The sequence below is a fragment of the Oryza brachyantha genome, chromosome 5 (assembly GCF_000231095.2).
Source record: "Oryza brachyantha chromosome 5, ObraRS2, whole genome shotgun sequence".
NCBI classification, from domain to species: domain Eukaryota; kingdom Viridiplantae; phylum Streptophyta; class Magnoliopsida; order Poales; family Poaceae; genus Oryza; species Oryza brachyantha.
The window spans coordinates 3,533,322-3,551,113 of record NC_023167.2 but is presented as its reverse complement, the minus strand read 5'-3'; the positions used below and the strand labels follow the sequence as shown (position 1 = coordinate 3,551,113).

At 38.3% G+C, this 17,792-nt stretch overlaps 3 protein-coding genes across 4 annotated transcripts; all 3 read left to right on the top strand.

Annotated features, from left to right (window-relative positions):
- The first annotated feature begins 1,307 nt into the window (after positions 1 to 1,307).
- On the top strand, positions 1,308 to 2,590 carry LOC102714095 (probable WRKY transcription factor 51). Its single transcript, XM_006654057.3, has 3 exons — positions 1,308 to 1,611; positions 1,695 to 1,841; positions 2,056 to 2,590. Exons 1-3 carry the CDS (start codon positions 1,385 to 1,387, stop codon positions 2,273 to 2,275), a joined length of 594 nt encoding a protein of 197 aa, XP_006654120.2. The 5' UTR covers positions 1,308 to 1,384; the 3' UTR covers positions 2,276 to 2,590.
- A 4,017-nt stretch (positions 2,591 to 6,607) lies between these two features.
- LOC102713629 lies at positions 6,608 to 10,092 on the top strand. 2 transcript variants are annotated; one of them, XM_015837265.2, is made up of 4 exons: positions 6,886 to 6,959; positions 7,273 to 7,345; positions 8,257 to 8,594; positions 8,674 to 10,092. In XM_015837265.2, the coding sequence occupies exons 3-4, from the start codon at positions 8,265 to 8,267 to the stop codon at positions 9,382 to 9,384; spliced, it is 1,041 nt and encodes a 346-aa protein (XP_015692751.1). In that variant the 5' UTR covers positions 6,886 to 6,959; positions 7,273 to 7,345; positions 8,257 to 8,264; the 3' UTR covers positions 9,385 to 10,092. The 2 variants fall into 2 exon arrangements, with proteins under 2 accessions (XP_006654118.2, XP_015692751.1); XM_006654055.3 differs by lacking the exon at positions 7,273 to 7,345 and having other exon boundaries at positions 6,608 to 6,959; positions 8,674 to 9,384.
- Positions 10,093 to 11,052: 960 nt separating this feature from the next.
- LOC102712362 (glutamine--tRNA ligase-like) lies at positions 11,053 to 16,064 on the top strand. Its single transcript, XM_006654999.3, has 22 exons — positions 11,053 to 11,237; positions 11,330 to 11,380; positions 11,489 to 11,560; positions 11,654 to 11,753; positions 11,930 to 12,025; positions 12,136 to 12,197; positions 12,317 to 12,418; positions 12,510 to 12,602; positions 12,700 to 12,852; positions 12,944 to 12,999; positions 13,121 to 13,298; positions 13,423 to 13,620; positions 13,697 to 13,795; positions 13,876 to 14,007; positions 14,090 to 14,226; positions 14,349 to 14,448; positions 14,543 to 14,638; positions 14,785 to 14,885; positions 14,970 to 15,075; positions 15,175 to 15,264; positions 15,366 to 15,495; positions 15,608 to 16,064. Exons 1-22 carry the CDS (start codon positions 11,085 to 11,087, stop codon positions 15,703 to 15,705), a joined length of 2,403 nt encoding a protein of 800 aa, XP_006655062.1. The 5' UTR covers positions 11,053 to 11,084; the 3' UTR covers positions 15,706 to 16,064.
- Positions 16,065 to 17,792: the final 1,728 nt, after the last annotated feature.

Here is a 17,792-nt window from a genome sequence, read left to right as displayed (position 1 = left end):
CTCAGCAAACTGTTCGATATGTAGTGGCAACTTAACATTTAGCATGGAAAAAATGGTTACTTGTCTTCAAATAATCACGAGTTTAAGTATATATCGTTAAATTTTCTTGCTACAGTTTAATACTATTAAACCAATTTTCCCTTAAAACATACGCATGTGTATATGTACTGAATGTGCGAAGTAAAGAAAATGTGTTCTAAAGGCCTTTTTGTAACGATAATGGTAGAATTTCCATGATCTTGACATCGTTTACTTGTTGACTTATCATCTTAAGTCAAACTATAATTTTTCAAGCTAATATTTAAATTTTATGGCTGAATACTGGAGTTTTTAATGTAGCCTATTTTTAGCCATGTCTTTTAAACCACGAGCAAAAATAAAAAACCTTACTAATAGATAATCTTTTATTCGGTTCATTTGCATATATATGAATACCAGATTATCCGTAGCTCAAATAATCGATAGATAAATTTAAGTATTCTAAGCAGAAGATTAAAACATACTCCCCATCTTTCCACTTATATTTATGCTTATATGCCAAAATTTAAATTTTCAACCTTAAATTTAGAGTTGATTTTAGAGTTTTTTCACTGAAGTTTATTTTTCAGCCTTAACTTTAAGATCACTAAGAGCACGTATATAAAACTTTTATTCATAAATTATTTATTATTTATAAGTATATTATTTAATTTTTTTCTATCAAACAACTAAACAATCATCTAGGATATGCTCGAATCACACCAAGACTATATGTGCCAACGCATTGAGTGCAGCTGAGGATGCGTCCACATCAAACCATAGTGGAATTGACATGTGACGGAGTATCTCCCAAAGCAAAAGAGCTTAAGGGTGTTTGGGACAAGGGACTAAACATAGATTATTAATAAAACTCATCCATAATTTTGGACTAATTCGCGAGATTAAGCTATTGAGCCTAATTAATTCATGATTAGCCTATATGATGCTATAGTAAATATACTCTAATTATTGATTAATTAGGTTTAAAAAATTTGTTACGTAAATTAGCTCTCATTCCTATAATTAGTTTTACAATTAGTCTACGTTTAATATTTTATAAAAAATATTCAAATATTAGATGTGGCATGAGGTCCTCAGCCCCTTAATTAGTAGCACTGGTACTATCAGGTCCATGGATTTGACAGGTGACGCATCTGAGAACCTTCGGATCAGCCAAGCACGCCATCCGAGAAAGATCCGGGAAGGAAGCCAGCCACCCAGCTCTCAATTTTGCCGGCAACATGTGTGTATAAATTGCTCGCCTCGCCGCCCTGAAGATTTACCATATCATATCCGATCCATCGATCACCAAAAAAAATTCACAAGTTGCGGACCAGTGGCTGAGCACTGTACTGCTGCTGCTGCTATGGCGGCTTCCGTCGGGCTCAACCCTGAAGCTTTCTTCAGTAGCTCCTGCTCCTACTCTTCCTCCTCCTCTCCTTTCATGGCCAGCTACGGCCCGGAGCTCCGGGCTGCCACCACCGTCGCCGTCGAGGCTGACTTCTTCGGCGAGCTTGATTTCGACTACTCGCTCCCGGCTCCAGTTTTCACCGGCTCCGGGGACGAGTATCCGGAGAATAATAAAAACATTATGTATGTGGTATTTTTTGTGCTGATTCTATTTGCTTGATGGGTAAATTTGGTGATGAATTGTTCGTTTGGTTTGGTTTGATCAGGATGATGTGCGGGAATGAGGAGAAGATTACAGCGCGGGTGAACGGGAGGATTGGGTTCAGGATGAGATCAGAGGTGGAGATCTTGGATGATGGCTTCAAGTGGAGGAAGTATGGCAAGAAAGCCGTCAAGAACAGCCCGAATCCAAGGTACAAGAATATGTAGTGACGTCACCGCCGCCATGCCACTTGGTCACAAGCCTTATCCATTCACATGAATTGCGTTTAAATTTTGGAAATTTCAACTGACTTTATTAAATCCAAGCAAATTCAAAAACCTCAGGAGTGTGTTTTGGATGGAATTTGCTCTGAAATTACGAATCCGCATGCAGCTTGTTCTGAAATCTCCATGGGGTGCGTGCAGGAACTACTACCGGTGCTCGACGGAGGGGTGCAACGTGAAGAAGCGCGTGGAGAGGGACCGGGAGGACCACCGCTACGTGATCACCACCTACGACGGCGTCCACAACCACGCGAGCCCCGCCGCCGCGCTGCAGTACGCCGGCGACTACTACACCAGCCCGCCGGGCAGCGCCGGCTCGCCGCCGTCGGCCGCCTATTCGGCTGGCTCGCTGCTCTTCTGAGGCTGCGTCGTCTTCACTACTGGACGCCCGGGAGCTAATTAAGCTAGGCTAGAAACTAGAGAGGTTTTAATTACCTGAATTAATCATCTTAATTACAAACTCTGATGTATCATACTCTATATATCATGATTCATGACAGTGAATGTTTATTAGTTTTGCCCATGTTATCTTTTTTTTTTCTTTTTTTGAGTTCGTGTTCATGACTCATGTATTTTAGCAGAAAGATCGACTGCTGGTTTAATGTGTAATTTTCAGGAACAGAGGGAGAAACACACTGAGATGTCTTTTCTTCTCTCTTGTTGCTGAAGTGATATACTTTCAGAGTGTTTTTTTTTCGGTCACTAGCTAGCTAGGCAACAGTCTCACAGAGAAGGGTTTTAATTGTGAGAAAATTGGGCCTCAGAAGTTCAAATAGACCATTCAAGTTTATTGTTAAACGGCACTAGTATCTACATTGATATCTATGTGATGATTATTTGGCTTTTTTAGGAAAAAGCTAAACGATGTATTTATAAACAAGCAATAATTTATAGATAAAATTTTTATATGTGTATTCTTAGCAATATTCTAAAAATAAAGGCTGAAAAATAAACTATGATAGAAAAACTCCAAAATCAACTCTAAATTAAAGTTGAAATTTTAATTTTTAGCTTATAAAAAGAAGCATATGTGAAAAGACAAGGATGATAAACTTAAAAGTATACCATATGAAATCTAATCCTGAAGATGGCACAGAGATACGATATTTATTAAGGAAATTAAGCTAAAACCTTTTTTTGGACACTACTTACCGGCACTTGTCTCCTAAACAAGCATATATATTTTATATTACCTCCTTTCCAAACTATAAATATTTCTAACACTGTTTAAAGACTATTTGTCACATCAATCACTTCTATTATTTCTCTTTTATCTTCCACCTTATTAATTCATTCATCAGTACTAAATGACACTATATTATTTTTTTAAAAATCCTAATCCCTTTTAAACAACCGAGAAATTCTTATATTTTAGATAGAACGAAAGTGGTAATATATAACATAGGTTTGCTCAGATTAGAGTATTAGAGTTCGATTTTACTCCTGTCATAATACCTATTACAACTCCAAATCATAATCATATTGATAGAATCAACATAGACTTTAACAAAGTTCACTTTACTTCACAATGATATTTCTAGAATTCTAAGTCTACCGGTGAGTCTAGTAAGATGTGCATGTTGTCAGACATTTAGAATTAGTTCTGTTTTAGTTTGCAAATTGTGATTTTACCCCTTTCTTATTGTTTGTTATTCTGATCCCAACTATTTTAACAAAGCTTCATTTGCCCCTATTATGTCAAGTCCTTCTAAATTCTGTTAAATTGGCGATAAGAAGGACATGTTTACTTTGCATAGTTTGCCTCGCTTTTTTGTTGTATGGTGATTTCATTATTGTTTTTAAATCTAACAAAACCAATGAGCAAAAAGATAATAAAAAGCTTCGTGGGCTTTAGTTAAATACTCCATCCGTTCTTTGACGTCGTTAACTTTTTTTTATACACGTTTGATTATTCATATTATTTAAAAAATTTACATAATTACTAATTATTTTTATATAATTTTATTTATTGTTATATATACTTTTATGCATATATATATATAGCTTTATATATTTTTTAAAAAATAAATACGACAAATAGTCAAATATTTATAAAAAAATCAACGGCGTCAAAAATATTTATGGATGGAGGGAATATGTTTTTTCACCTTTAAATCAACATCGTTAGTAGGAATTGGCAAAATAGGGGTGAACCGGAGCTTCTGTTTAAAAAAACGGAGGCCAAAATCACAACTCTAAAAAGATAGGGGCAGCCAAAAAAGGGAGGCCAAAATCACAACTCTAGAATTATTTCGCATTCAACAAAATTAAAGGTTTGAAATCAGTGAAAACATGTTTTAAGTTTATAAATCTTCACTGAAAACGTCCAAAATGTATGTCCATTACCCCTGTTTTTTCTTTCAACTAAAACCCTGTTTGTGATCTCCTTGTGGTCTGAGCACAATCTCGACAAGTAATAAGTTATTAACTAGTATAATAAGTACCCTTGACCCAGCTGATTAGCCAGCATGTTATTTTCTTCCTTTAGTCCAAATCGCCAGCATATAAATTAAATCAGTTGAATTCCCAGTCAACGTACGACACCTGATCGAATGGGTAGGAAAAGACTCGATCGTGTAATGTGTCATTCTGCGAAGTTTCTATACTACAGTACTCATTAATCTTTGCCTTTTCATCTTATCAATCAAACGAACACCACTATTTAACATCAGAATATTCAGTGGAAAAACAATGCTCCCTGAAATGGTTCCATCAGATTAGAACTTATAGACAACCATATATTACATATTCCCTGTGGACCGAAAAAATAGTACTCCCTCCGTCCGGGTATATATGGGATTCTAACTATTCACTTATAATTTTTAACCATTCATCTTATTTAAAAAATTAGTGTAAATATAAAAATTTATAAGTAATAATTAAACTAATTTTAATAATAAATAAAATAAATAATATTTTTAAATTTTTTTGAATAAGACAGTGGTCAAACATTACAAATAGAAAGTCAAAAGGACTGAAATGTTATTTTTTTCATTGGGGTTTTGCCAGGATAATTAAATTGCCAAGTGGTGTATCCAATACCATAGGCATAGATTGTCCAACTTACATAGTAGACGTCATTGACTTTTTTATGTACGTTTGACCCTTTGTCTTATTAAAAAACTTAAAATTATTAATTATTTTTATATCATTTTATTTATGGTGAAGTATACTTTTATGCATATATATAGCTTTACATATTTTAAAAAAGAATTGAATAAAACGAATGGTCAAACATATATAAAAAAATCAACGTCGTCAAACATTTAGAAACAGAGAGGATATTTTTAAATATCACATACATACCTATATACAATACTAGTATAGAATTATTTTCATCTGCTAACTGATAAATCATAGAAAAAAGGAAAGCGCCAGAACGCCATAATTATCATTTCTAAATGCAAGTCATGGAGGTCAACTAAAATTGCAAAGCTGTAGCCCATTAGAATGGACCTGAAGTCCTCAACGTCAATCCATTCAGTGATTATTTCGTAGTGGCGTCTAAATCAGGTTAGTAATGAAAATAACAACATTGATAAAGCTAGAATTACGAGGCTCGGTTTCATAAAGGGTATAAGCTCCACTCGTTTTTCTCGTGATCACACTTTTTAAATTGCTAATCAGTACATATTTAAAAAAAGATTCTATCTATTTTTTAAAAATTCATTAATTGATTTTTTAGAATGTATAATAGATAATACTTATCATCGCTAATGAGATACATCGTTTGACGTGATCATCTTTCTTTTCTTCCCTCACTCTCAAACTCAAACTCAACCTAAACAACAAAGCGGAGAAAGCCAAAGCACTTCCAAAAAATTTGAAGAGCTATACTAGATCAATCATGTTCTAGATAGTCTGGTAACTCTAGCTCTAATCGAAATATACTAAAAACTAGATCTCAATTAAATGGACCTAAAGTAAAATACATAATATCAAATTATAATTTATGGGCGAAATAATTATTTTAGGATATTTCGAGGGAAAAAATATCATAAGCATTTAGATGTTTCATCGTTATGCATGATTTTCATTGCATGCACAAATTGTTTGGTGGGCCACGTTGGTGCGCCGAACTACACCAAACCATGTTAGGTTTTGGGTCAGTTCGGTGGATCCGGTTCAGCTGAAGTTGCTATAATAACTGTAATTTTGAAAGTTGTATCTATTACTAGTAGATGTAAATCGGATGGCTCAAATACTGCAGCAAAAAATATTGTAGCATGGAATACTGTAGCACAAAATCTAGGACGTTAATCCTCTGAATGGACGGACGAAACTTCGTGTGATCCTAATAACTTAGGACACGTACAAAGGTGATTATTAACTGACTCTCTCGTTCGCCAGGTAAGCAAATTTGATGACATGGAGGAAAGAGAGGGAATAAGAGAGAAAAACTGTTGTCATACATGGCAACGGCTTAGAGTCGACTCTTATCATTTATTAAAGAAAATTTTTCTTGTACGAGGGTGTATAAAAAGAAAACTAACATAATAAAAAATATTTTATTCTATTAATAAAAAAAACACACCTAACTCTATCCTTATACATATCATTATAAAATAGATCCTTATTACTGACGACTAACATAGAGCCCAATACATTAAGCGTACCTTATGGTCGCGTTTGCAACTTCAGCTGATCCCAGCCGCGGTTCGGTACAGGTGAGGTACCCACTCACTGCGAGCCTGTGGGCCCCACCGGTCAGCCTCGCACAGACCAAGCACCATCGCTGCCTCGCCTCGCCTCGCCTCACCTCGCCTTCCCTTCGCCGCCGCCGCCGCCGCCGCGTCCTCGCCCTCCGGCTCGCGCCTCGCGAGCCCTAGCAGCTAGCCATCCTCCTCCTCCTCCTCTTCCTCCCCCCGCCGCCACGCCACCAATCGCCTGACCCGCGCCGCGTGGGAGGGAGGGCCAGGTCAGGTGCCTCGGCCTCCCTGTTCGTTCGTTGGATCTCTGGGGTGGTGCCGGGCCCGGGGAGGCGACGACGATGTCAGGAGGCCAAGAGGTCTCGGGTGATTTGGGTTCGCCCAAGACACCGCAAGGTATTCATGCTGTTGAGAATCGCTATTCCTTCGTTTTCAGAAATGGTAACCCGTTTCTTTGGTCGCCCGGCCGGCCGGCCGATGCATGTGAAATAGCATGACCTAGTGTAGATTTTAGTAAGTTCTTTTAGGTGATCCATGCTGCATTGTGCATGGACAAATCTATGAGCAAAATCAAGCCGTAGGTAGCAAGTATATTGATTAACATGTTTCAGATTCCTGAATGGATAGCATACCAAATTTGCTAGTGTGAAAATGAGGATATAGTAATGCTCACAAGTTGATGACACCAGATTGCTTTTACTTGTTGTAGGGTAGCAGTATTTAACCGATCAAAGGTGTGCAGATTGGCGTAGTATACTGCCACCATGGAGGTGTTTGGAATGGTAAATAGAATACCATTCAAAGTAGTTTGGGGGTGGGAGTTGTTACAATATTCTATAATCTTTTGGCGTCACGCCAATTTGTTACAGACTGATAGGAACTTGAAGGTGAAACAAGGGATTTGGGGAAGGAACGAGAAGGAATATTAAGACGAGGAGTTTGGGAATTTTGTATTTTCTTCTTCAATGCCCCACCTGAGTGACTGTTGAATTTGATAAATGGAGCATAAATAAGTTGAGAACAAAAGTAACAAATGAGTTATAACGTAGTGGGCACGTCACCCAAAACAACGTAGTCCTGTCCATGGCAAAAGCACTGAACTCACTCATAGGTTTTTCAATAGCCAAGGCATGGCAGGAGTCAACCTGGTGTGCACCTCTAATAATTTTCAATTACCAACTGTCTTGTAATTACATGAAAATTGAATGTGTTTTGAACTTCAGGATTGCTATAGTTAATATCCAAAGACCTTCCATTTTGTTTCGGACCCTGATGGCTTTATGGTCATTTTCTATAACAGCACTGGATAATAAATAGGTGCATTGTTTTGTATGATGACTGAAGTTGATTAGAGTATTAGATCAGGGTGTGGTGGACTGCCAATATGTTAGTATTTCACTGATAACTGTGACATTGGTTTGGGGAGACCAAACTAACAAAGATGGTTGAAGCACTGCCTATATTGATCAGAGTAGTTACAGATAAAGCAGTGATGAATTGCCAATGTGTCTTATAATGCAATAACTCTGCATCAAGGATTTGGAGATCTACATGTTAAATTTTGTAAGATTGACTTAGGATATATCCAAAACAAATTTTTTTTGTGACTGGAGGGAACATGATTTACCTACTGTCAATTATTTTACTGCAATTTTACACCACAATCTTCTTAATTCGAACCTACCTCTTGTAGACCACATCATGGACCTAGGTGACCACTCTAAGATCAAAAGGGCAAGAGCCACAAATTGGCCTACAGTGATGTCAAAGTTTGTGCTTGATTGGTACCTTCAGAAGAAGAAGGAGATGCCACCTAAGACCAAGTTCAAGAAGATACACCACCATTATTGCACATCCATATTAAATGCTAGATTTAAGACAACTTTCACTGTTGATCAGGTCCATCGCCACTTTAGGCGCTTCAAGGAGGTTTGGAATATTGTGGCTCGTTATATGAATGTGACAGGGAGCAGGTTTGACAAGAAACACAAAATGCTAGTACTACCTCCTTCAACTATGGCTAGTCTACCTGTAAGCACTTTTATCATTAGAAATGGCTGCTATTTTCACTATTCTCCAAGTACATTACTGATTTTTTTCCCTTGTATAGATAGCTGAGCGTGCAATTCTTGCTAAACCAATTCCATTCTTCAATCATATACAAGCTCTCTTTGGTGAGTGGTCAATGGATGCTGCCCCCGTGACAGACCCAATTGCAGCTGATGACATTAACGATGATGACATGGAAATCCTGGATCCATTGAACATGATGGCAAATTGTGCAGATGCAAAGGACCCTGATGGTACAGACTTGGACAAATTTGTTTTGGAGGATGAAGATGACTGTCATGAGGTGGCAGCAAGTAGTGACGCAGTGCCTTGTGAAGTGATGTCTGACACTAGTGCACCATCTAGCCAGCCATCTGGATCCTTTGCCGAGAGCACAATGGCTGCTCTCAAGCCTGGATTGAAGAAATGCAAAATAGTCAGCAAAGCAAAACCAACCCCAAGCCCAAAATCACAGGCTCCTGTGCCACATGAGGGCAGGAAAGCGGATATGGTAAAGAGTACCTTAGCCGGGATCTGTGACCGTCCTGCAAAACCAATACGGGCAGCTCCGACATCATCAGACCCAAATGCTCCTCTGTGGACCATGCTAAAAGAAATCCCATTGACACCTGCTGATAGACTCTCAGTTGGGATTTGTCTTTGTAAACCAGAGTATGAAGTGCACCGCAGCTTTTTCATGAACATGGGTAGGGAGTACCTTGAAGCTTGGGCCCATAAGTTCTTATCTGGAGGTGAACATGCATCCTTGTAGTCTGATAGCGCAGAAGCTGGCTGGCTGCTAGTTCTTTCTTTTACCTCATCAATAGGACAATAGCAACCCATAGTCTCTGCTGATGGATAACTGTTTATGACATCCTATTTCAACTGCTAAAATATAAGTGGTAAATATAGTAGGAATTGTAAATGTGAAACTTACTTTGGGCCTGTTTGGGGGAGCTTTTTCTAGCTGCAGCTTCTCCCAAAAGCTCCTTCTGCCAGAAGTTGCCCCAAACGATTCACAGCTTCTGAGAATCTGTAGTTACAGATTCTGGAAAATGAACTAAAAATCCACAAGCTGGAGAAGCTGGGTTTAGGAGCTTTTCCATATTCTCAGAAGTTGGTTACCAAGTAGCTGCTTCTCAGAATCTAAAACTCCCCCAAACATACCCTTAGACCCATAGCTAACAGTTCAGTGATGTCTTCTTGTACTTTTGTGACAAGGTATTAACAGCGTAAGTTGGTAAGCTGTCGAGAGCTCTATAAAAAAAGTCTACATGTGATGACACGAGGTTGCAGATGATGCTGAAAATGATTGGTTGTCATATGTGTGATGCCTTTGTTCAGAGTCAGATACCTTTTCTTCATCTGAATGTGCTCTTTGAAACCATCGTGTGTCATTATTCTCTCTTGAGCAAGACAGCTCTAGCTATCCTGATTGCCGCTATATGCCTGCAGGATTGCTGACAAGTATACGCCAAAAACCTTTACCGACAAATTTCTTGTCAAATATTGATCATCTTTTGTTGACAGATGTTTGTTGGCAATCTAGTGTCTGGGTGCAGTGACCATCCCTTTCTATGCATCGTCAAATGGTATTTTACAGCACACCATCCATTTTAAAATATACAAATATACGATGTCTTTTACTTCATTAGGAAAAACATTTAACTAAAAAGTATTTATGTGACATATAGTAATCTTTGGTTGACATTTGTCCTAATAAAATAAGATACACCATATATTTTGAAATAGAGGAGTATTAGATAGCACCCTCTCCATGTTTTTATGTATAAAGTTTTGACTTTTGGACTTGGTGTTTGACTATTTGTCTTATTCAAAAAAAATAGTGCAAAAATTTAAAAGTACTTAGGGATAAAAGAAGTCACAACAGAATAAATAAATGATGCTTCCAAAAAATGAATAATACGTCAAAAATCAAAGCTTCATACAATTAAGGGGTTTCTTGTAAATTCGCCGCTGATTTTTTTCTATATCGCAATGATGCCACTATAATGATGAGTCTAGTGGCATTTTTGCAATTTCTAGTGATAGTTTTGCGAGGATCAATTAAACCAGTGCTAAGTTTGTAATTTACTATATAGAGAGAGTATATTTATTTATACATAGCAGAAGATAAATTTGATAAATTGAGCATAAATAAGTTGAGAACAAAAGTATTCCAACGAAGTGGGCACGGGATTCCCTTTTATGGGCCCAGAACGTAACGGGCCTAAGTCGCTTCCCCTAATGGGCCACGTGGCCCAATCCACCACGACGAGTCCAACGTGCGGCCCAGATCGCAAACCGGACGGTGTCCCGTTCATTTTTTCCAGTGGGTCCCACACCTCAGTGACAGCGAGTCGCGCACGTGGCTAGGGTTTGAGGGGTTATGTGACGCTTACAGTGGGCCCCACCACCGACTAGGTCCTAAGCCCTTTCTCTCCCTCCTCACGCCTCCCCCCCTCGCCGGAGATGGCGACCGGAGAAGCAGGAGGCAAGGCGGCGCCGCCGCCGCCGTCGCCGGAGCTAGTGTCATTCCTGGCGATTGGGCTTGACCAGCGCACGGCGGAGAACGCCCTCGCCAACCGCAAGGTCACCGCCAACCTCACCGCCGTCATCACCGAGGTACCTCGCCCGCTCGGCCCTCGTTTCGATTTCGCGCCTCGGCTCTTCGGGGAACTAATACACGGCTGCTGTTGCTTGTTCCGTGCCGGCAGGCTGGTGTTGTTAGTGGATGTGACAAATCCGTGGGGAATCTTCTCTACACTGTAAGCACCTTTCGCTGCTGGAGTGCTGGAGTTGTGTTATGTAAAATCTAATTAAGATTTGTGAATTTGCGTGTTGGTTTGTATTAATTGGTTGTGAAAATGGAATAGGTTGCGACGAAGTATCCAGCAAATGCTCTGGTCCATCGCCCCGTTGTCATCCAATACATTGTGTCATCAAAGGCGAGTTTCTCTGATGCGTGATTGTATTGTGGGCACTGCTGCTTTGATGATTGGGTTTGCAGGTGTTCTAACTTGACAATTTGAGATTTACAGATCAAGAGCCCTGCGCAATTAGATGCCGCTCTGTCATTTCTTTCTACATTGGGTCCTGATTCTTTGGACACAGCAAAGTTTGAAGAGACATGTGGAGTGGGTATGTTCTTTCTAGATCAAATTACGTTTACACGATATCGTTCTCATCTTATTCAGTCATAAAGCTTGAGAACTGTAGTACCACAAGCTTAGGAAGAGTTGACAGTTGATACCATGTTGTTATGTTGATAAGAGTCAACAGAAGTTTAAGGGCCAGAAAATTTTATTTCCTTGCAGGAGTGGTTGTTTCAACTGAAGAAATTCAGTCGACAGTTACTGATGTCCTGAAGGAAAACATGGAAGCCATAGTTGAACAGCGATATCATATAAATGGTTTATTTTCTGCTTCACTTTCATTTTACTATACTGTTGATCTTATTGTTTTATTTTCTGATTTTTTATGTCAAGAGTTGAGTATCATTTACTCCTGTCCTCATTTTCAGTTGGCAGCTTGTGCGGACAGGTTAGGAAGCGGCATCCCTGGGGCGATGCTAAGTTCATAAAGGTTTGATACATGCTATGGCCTATGGCTAAAATGTGGAGTATTTTGTTTGGTAACTTTGGTTACTACAATTTGTTAACTTCATGATATGGCTTGTTCTAATTATTTTTGTTAATCTACAGGAGGAAATTGATAAAAGGCTTACAGAGATTCTTGGTCCAAAGACAGAAGCTGACAATATAAAGCCTATGAAAAAGAAGAAGGAGAAGCCTGCCAAAGTTGAGGTTTGCAATCTGAAATTTGATCAAGTTTTATGATAGGACTATTTAGCTATTAGCTTGCTCATCATTTAATTTTGTTTCTGACAAAATATAGGACAAAAAAACTGCAGCAGCTGCTCCTGCTCCACCTTCTGAGGAGGAACTAAATCCCTACTCCATATTTCCTCAACCGGAGGAAAACTTAAAGGTAAGATGGACTATATAGGATGCAGTGACACTCCATACTTCTCAAAATAAGAAATTCTCTAATGACCTTGAAGCTAAAAATCGTTTTTTACAAGTAGGTCCATACAGAAATATTCTTCAGCGATGGAAATATATGGAGAGCACACAACACAAAGGACATTTTAGAGAAACATCTTAAAACAACTGGAGGAAAAGTGATGACCCGCTTTCCCCCAGAGCCTAATGGCTACCTTCATATTGGTCATGCTAAGGTTGTGGCTATCCCTTTCACCTATGACGTCACTTCTGCAAACATTGATGTCTTAAAATCTGAAAGATGCTTACAAGCTTTTTGATGCACAGGCTATGTTTATTGATTTTGGACTGGCTAAAGAGCGCAATGGACATTGTTACGTTAGGTATGGATGAACAGTTATGGTATCAAAAGAGCCTTTAAGTCCACTGATTTGCTCTTATTTTTTCCTTATATGGACATACTTCATTGCAAAACATGCCGACATGGTTGAATCTGAACAACAGGTTTGATGATACAAACCCTGAGGCTGAGAAGAAAGAATATATAGATCACATTCAAGAAATTGTCCAATGGATGGGCTGGGAGCCTTACAAAGTTACCTATACAAGTGACTATTTCCAGGAATTATATGAACTTGCTGTTTGTTTGATAAAGAAGGGACTAGCTTATGTTGATCACCAGGTTTGTTTTCTTTGGATCAATAGTAGACTACATTATGCATATAGCTTTGTTTAGAATATTATCACTGAATGCTTTCCACAAAAGAAATAGTGTATGTGTAAACTGATCATTATATGTTTGCCAGACCCCAGAAGAAATAAAGGAGTATAGAGAAAAGCAGATGAATAGTCCATGGAGGGATAGGCCCATAGAAGAGTCACTGAAACTGTTTGAAGATATGAGGCATGGGTTGGTTCCTGAGGGAAAAGCCACTCTTCGGATGAAACAAGACATGCAGAATGACAACAAGAACATGGCTGACTTGATAGCATATAGAATAAAGGTACACAATTCGACATAATGGAATTATTGTTCATAGCAGAGTGTAGAATTTAATATATTTGTTAATATTTACACAGTTTACACCTCATCCCCATGCTGGCGACAAGTGGTTTATCTATCCAAGTTATGACTATGCTCATTGTTTGGTAGATTCTCTTGAAAATATTACACATTCGGTAATTTTCTCTCAACTATTTTTGATTATGTGAGCCTTATCATGTTATAAATTAATTGTATTGGCCATTGAAATTAACAGCTGTGCACGCTAGAATTTGACATACGCCGACCTTCGTACTACTGGCTGCTCGTAGCCCTGGACCAGTACCAGCCATATGTTTGGGAATATTCAAGGCTAAACATATCGAACAATGTTATGTCCAAGAGAAAGGTGTAGTGCTGATTCTTATGGAGAATTATATCAATTCTATGCTTCTTGATATATGCTTCTATAATATGGATTGGATTTGCAGCTAAATAGACTCGTGACAGAGAAGTGGGTAGATGGGTGGGATGATCCTCGCCTGTTGACACTTGCAGGACTACGGCGGAGGGGAGTATCATCAACAGCTATTAATTCCTTTATTCGTGGAATGGGCATAACAAGAAGGTAAGAATGTGTTTATTGTTGCTGAGAAATGTTCTACTCAAAAGAGGTGCTTTGATATCAGCAAAAAGAATCTATTTGTGAACATAGCATACTGGTACCATTAATTTATCCTCTCAATGCAGTGACAATAGCTTGATACGCGTAGAGCGCCTTGAATATCATATTAGAGAAGAGCTTAACAAAGTAGCTTCTCGTACTATGGTTGTTTTGCATCCCCTAAAGGTTTGGCATTCTTTTATTGACTATATATATATTAATTATTTTCTTTGTTAATTGATTCATTACTGATGCTTTCTTTGAACTTGGTAAATTTTAGGTTGTTATAACTAATTTAGAATCTGGAAAAATAATAGACCTTGATGCAAAAAAGTGGCCTGATGCTCCAGGAGATGATGCTTCAGCCTATTACAAGGTGACTCTCATGTCTGAAATGAATAACTAATTTGTAATCATTTTGAGAGAAAATAAAAGTGGTTTGCTGGTTACATACTTACATAATCCCTTGGTCCTGCTCAAAGATTAAACATATTCTGGTTCTGGACATATGTTCATCCATAGGTTCCATTCTCAAGAACTGTCTACATAGAACAGTCTGATTTTCGGGTAAAGGATTCAAAAGATTATTATGGGCTTGCTCCTGGTAAAACAGTACTACTAAGGTAATAGTAAATCTGTAGACCGTGTACTTTAAATATTTTGCCTAGGACTTGTGATCTCATTTGTTTGGCACCTGAAACTGATAGGTATGCATTCCCGATAAAATGTACGGAAGTTATCTATGGTGATAATACAGATAATATTGTTGAGATCCGTGCTGAGTATGACCCTTCAAAGGCTACAAAACCAAAGGTATTTAGGAATCAAAATTCTTTTAAGATCAGACAAGCATATTATTCCGCGGGATTCTCCAATCCAAACTTCTGAGATCTTGATTTTGTGTATGTATAGGGTGTGTTGCACTGGGTTGCTGAACCTTCTCCAGGGGTTGACCCACTCAAAGTGGAAATCAGATTGTTTGAGAGATTATTTCTTTCAGAGGTACAGTATTACCTGTGTCCCCGCTTCTTGCTCCTTGCTCCTTGCTCCTTGCAAGTGTGTGTCGTACTGATATCACATCACTGAAATTCTCTCTCCATTAGAATCCTGTGGAGCTTGAGGATTGGCTGGGTGATCTCAACCCACGATCAAAGGAAGTAATTAAGGGCGCCTATGCCGTGCCTTCACTTGCAACTGCAGCTCTTGGGGACAAATTTCAGTTTGAACGCCTCGGTAAGTCATCTTCGGATTTTGTTGCTTGTCAATTCTTCAGTGGAAAAAAAGAATCTTCAGTGGAAATAAAAAAGAGAAAGGTTCTAATGCTTTAGTTGCTCATTACATGCAGGTTATTTCGCTGTGGATTCTGACTCGACGCCTGAGGAACTGGTGTTCAACAGAACGGTTACCCTGCGTGATTCCTATGGAAAAGCTGGACCGAAGTGATTGTCTTGTTTCTGGATAAAGGTTGGTGTAATAGTGTAATACTTGATCTTTACTTTAGAGCTGTCAAATACACCTATCGGCTAATCTCAAATTTTGTTTACATGATTGTGACCATGGAAGTGCCTTTTGTATTAATCAGATATGTTTACATTACAGTTGCAACAGAAACTAGAAACTTTGTTAAGTTATATTGCTGTCGCAGCTGTGCTCCGTATGAAGATACTCCTGTTATAACTATTGAGAACAAATATTAAGAAAATAGGTAGAAATGATTAGAGAGATGTTGTGCTTGGTTAAGAGAACGTATTTTGAGAAATTAAATGGAAAAGGGTTATGATTGGTTGAGATAGCAGTGCAGGTGTAGAAATAGTTGCATTTTTAAAACAAAACAAAGGGGAGGCGCGATATAAATAGTTTCATTTTGAGAAGAAAGAGGATGTAAGTAGACGGTTAGGCTATGGTCAGTGTTGCTATGCCACGCAATCCAAGTTTTCCAAGGTTAAATTTTTAACCTCAATTTTGGAATTGATTTAGGGTTTTTTCATCGAAGTTTACTTTCCCGCCTATGGAATATGTTCAATGATTTTGTAATGTTCACAGCCGATGCTATAGTTTGAGCCTAAGTGGTGAACAACTAGCAGATTTTGCATTGCAAGGACTGTTAGCACCTATCATAAAAACAAGTTCTTTTGTCGTAAGTTTGAAAGTTTAGTTCATTTAATTTAGACAATATTGGTTCATGAAAGTTGATTGGAAGAGATAAAGAAAGATAACGAGATCTGGCGTCAATATGTTTTTGGCACATTCAGTGGGACTCTTCTGAACAGAAGTCGAGATTGTCTTCCAAAGAATTCGATAATAACTTGGTCACAATGGAGAGTTTGACTAAGGCTGTCAACGAGCCGAACTCGAGTGAGCTGGCCTATCCAGGCTCGAGCCGAGCTTGAATCGAGCCTAGCAAACCTTCGAGCTCTTGGACAGGCTCGGCTCGAGCTCGGTAGGCTCGCAAGCTCAGCTCGAGCTCGGTTTATATATATATATATATATATTGATGATATTTGTAGATAAAAATAATAATTTCAAGTTAACTATATTAAATAAATTATAAATAAGATTTAAAATTAATATATAAGACTAAAGCTAATTTATATTATTTAAATATATAATAATTTATTATTAATCTACTAATTTATCAAATAAAAATTAAAAATAACATGTATATGTAAGCTCGAGCTCGGCTTGAGAAAGCTCGCGAGCTTTCGATTAGGCTCGGGCTCAGCTCGTTAGGAGCTCGAGCCGAGCTTGAACCGAGCCTGAAACGAGCCGAGCTCGAGCAGCTCTCGAGCTTTGAGCTTTTTTGACAGCCTTAAGTTTGACAGAAGAATAAAGTCAACAAGTGGAGCAATCCGTAGCTGATTTTCGGAAGTGTTGATTTCAACCTTTCGTCATGACATAGCAGGGGCATTGTTCAATTCTCCAAGATGATGGTCAAAACACTTCAAGACACAATTGATGAAGCAATCCATTATGTTGTGTTCAATCAATCTGGAGTGTTGATGAATAGATTGTAAAATTTGATCAAGAAAACAGTTGAATACATTGCTCAAGGAGTTTGACTTAGGGGGCAATATCAATTGGAAGAACCTTATCGGTATTAGCGTGGTGATAACAATTCAAAGGAAAATGAGTAGACCGATAGAATTGTTGAGACGATGAGGGAATAATTTTGGATCAAACCAAAAGAACATATATATATTTATATCAACATCCATATCATGAGTGGTTTGATGGATTCCGTTACCTCATCGATATAGGATCCTAGACTTCTATAATTGACCATGTGAGTTGATTCTTAGCACGATGTGGAGAGGCATTGGCTCATGATGCGTTGAAAGTTAGGTTTTTTCCGTTGTCACTTTCTTGATCAGTTTTCACATGTTTTTATCGTTACCCCCAAACTCTATTGGAAGTTGGGCCGATCTTGAAAAATAATTTCACAAGTCCTTTGTTGGCATAAATGAGATGAAACTTTCAAACTTTATATGTTGAGCAGCAAGAAGGTGAATCAGCTATGGAATATATTCAAA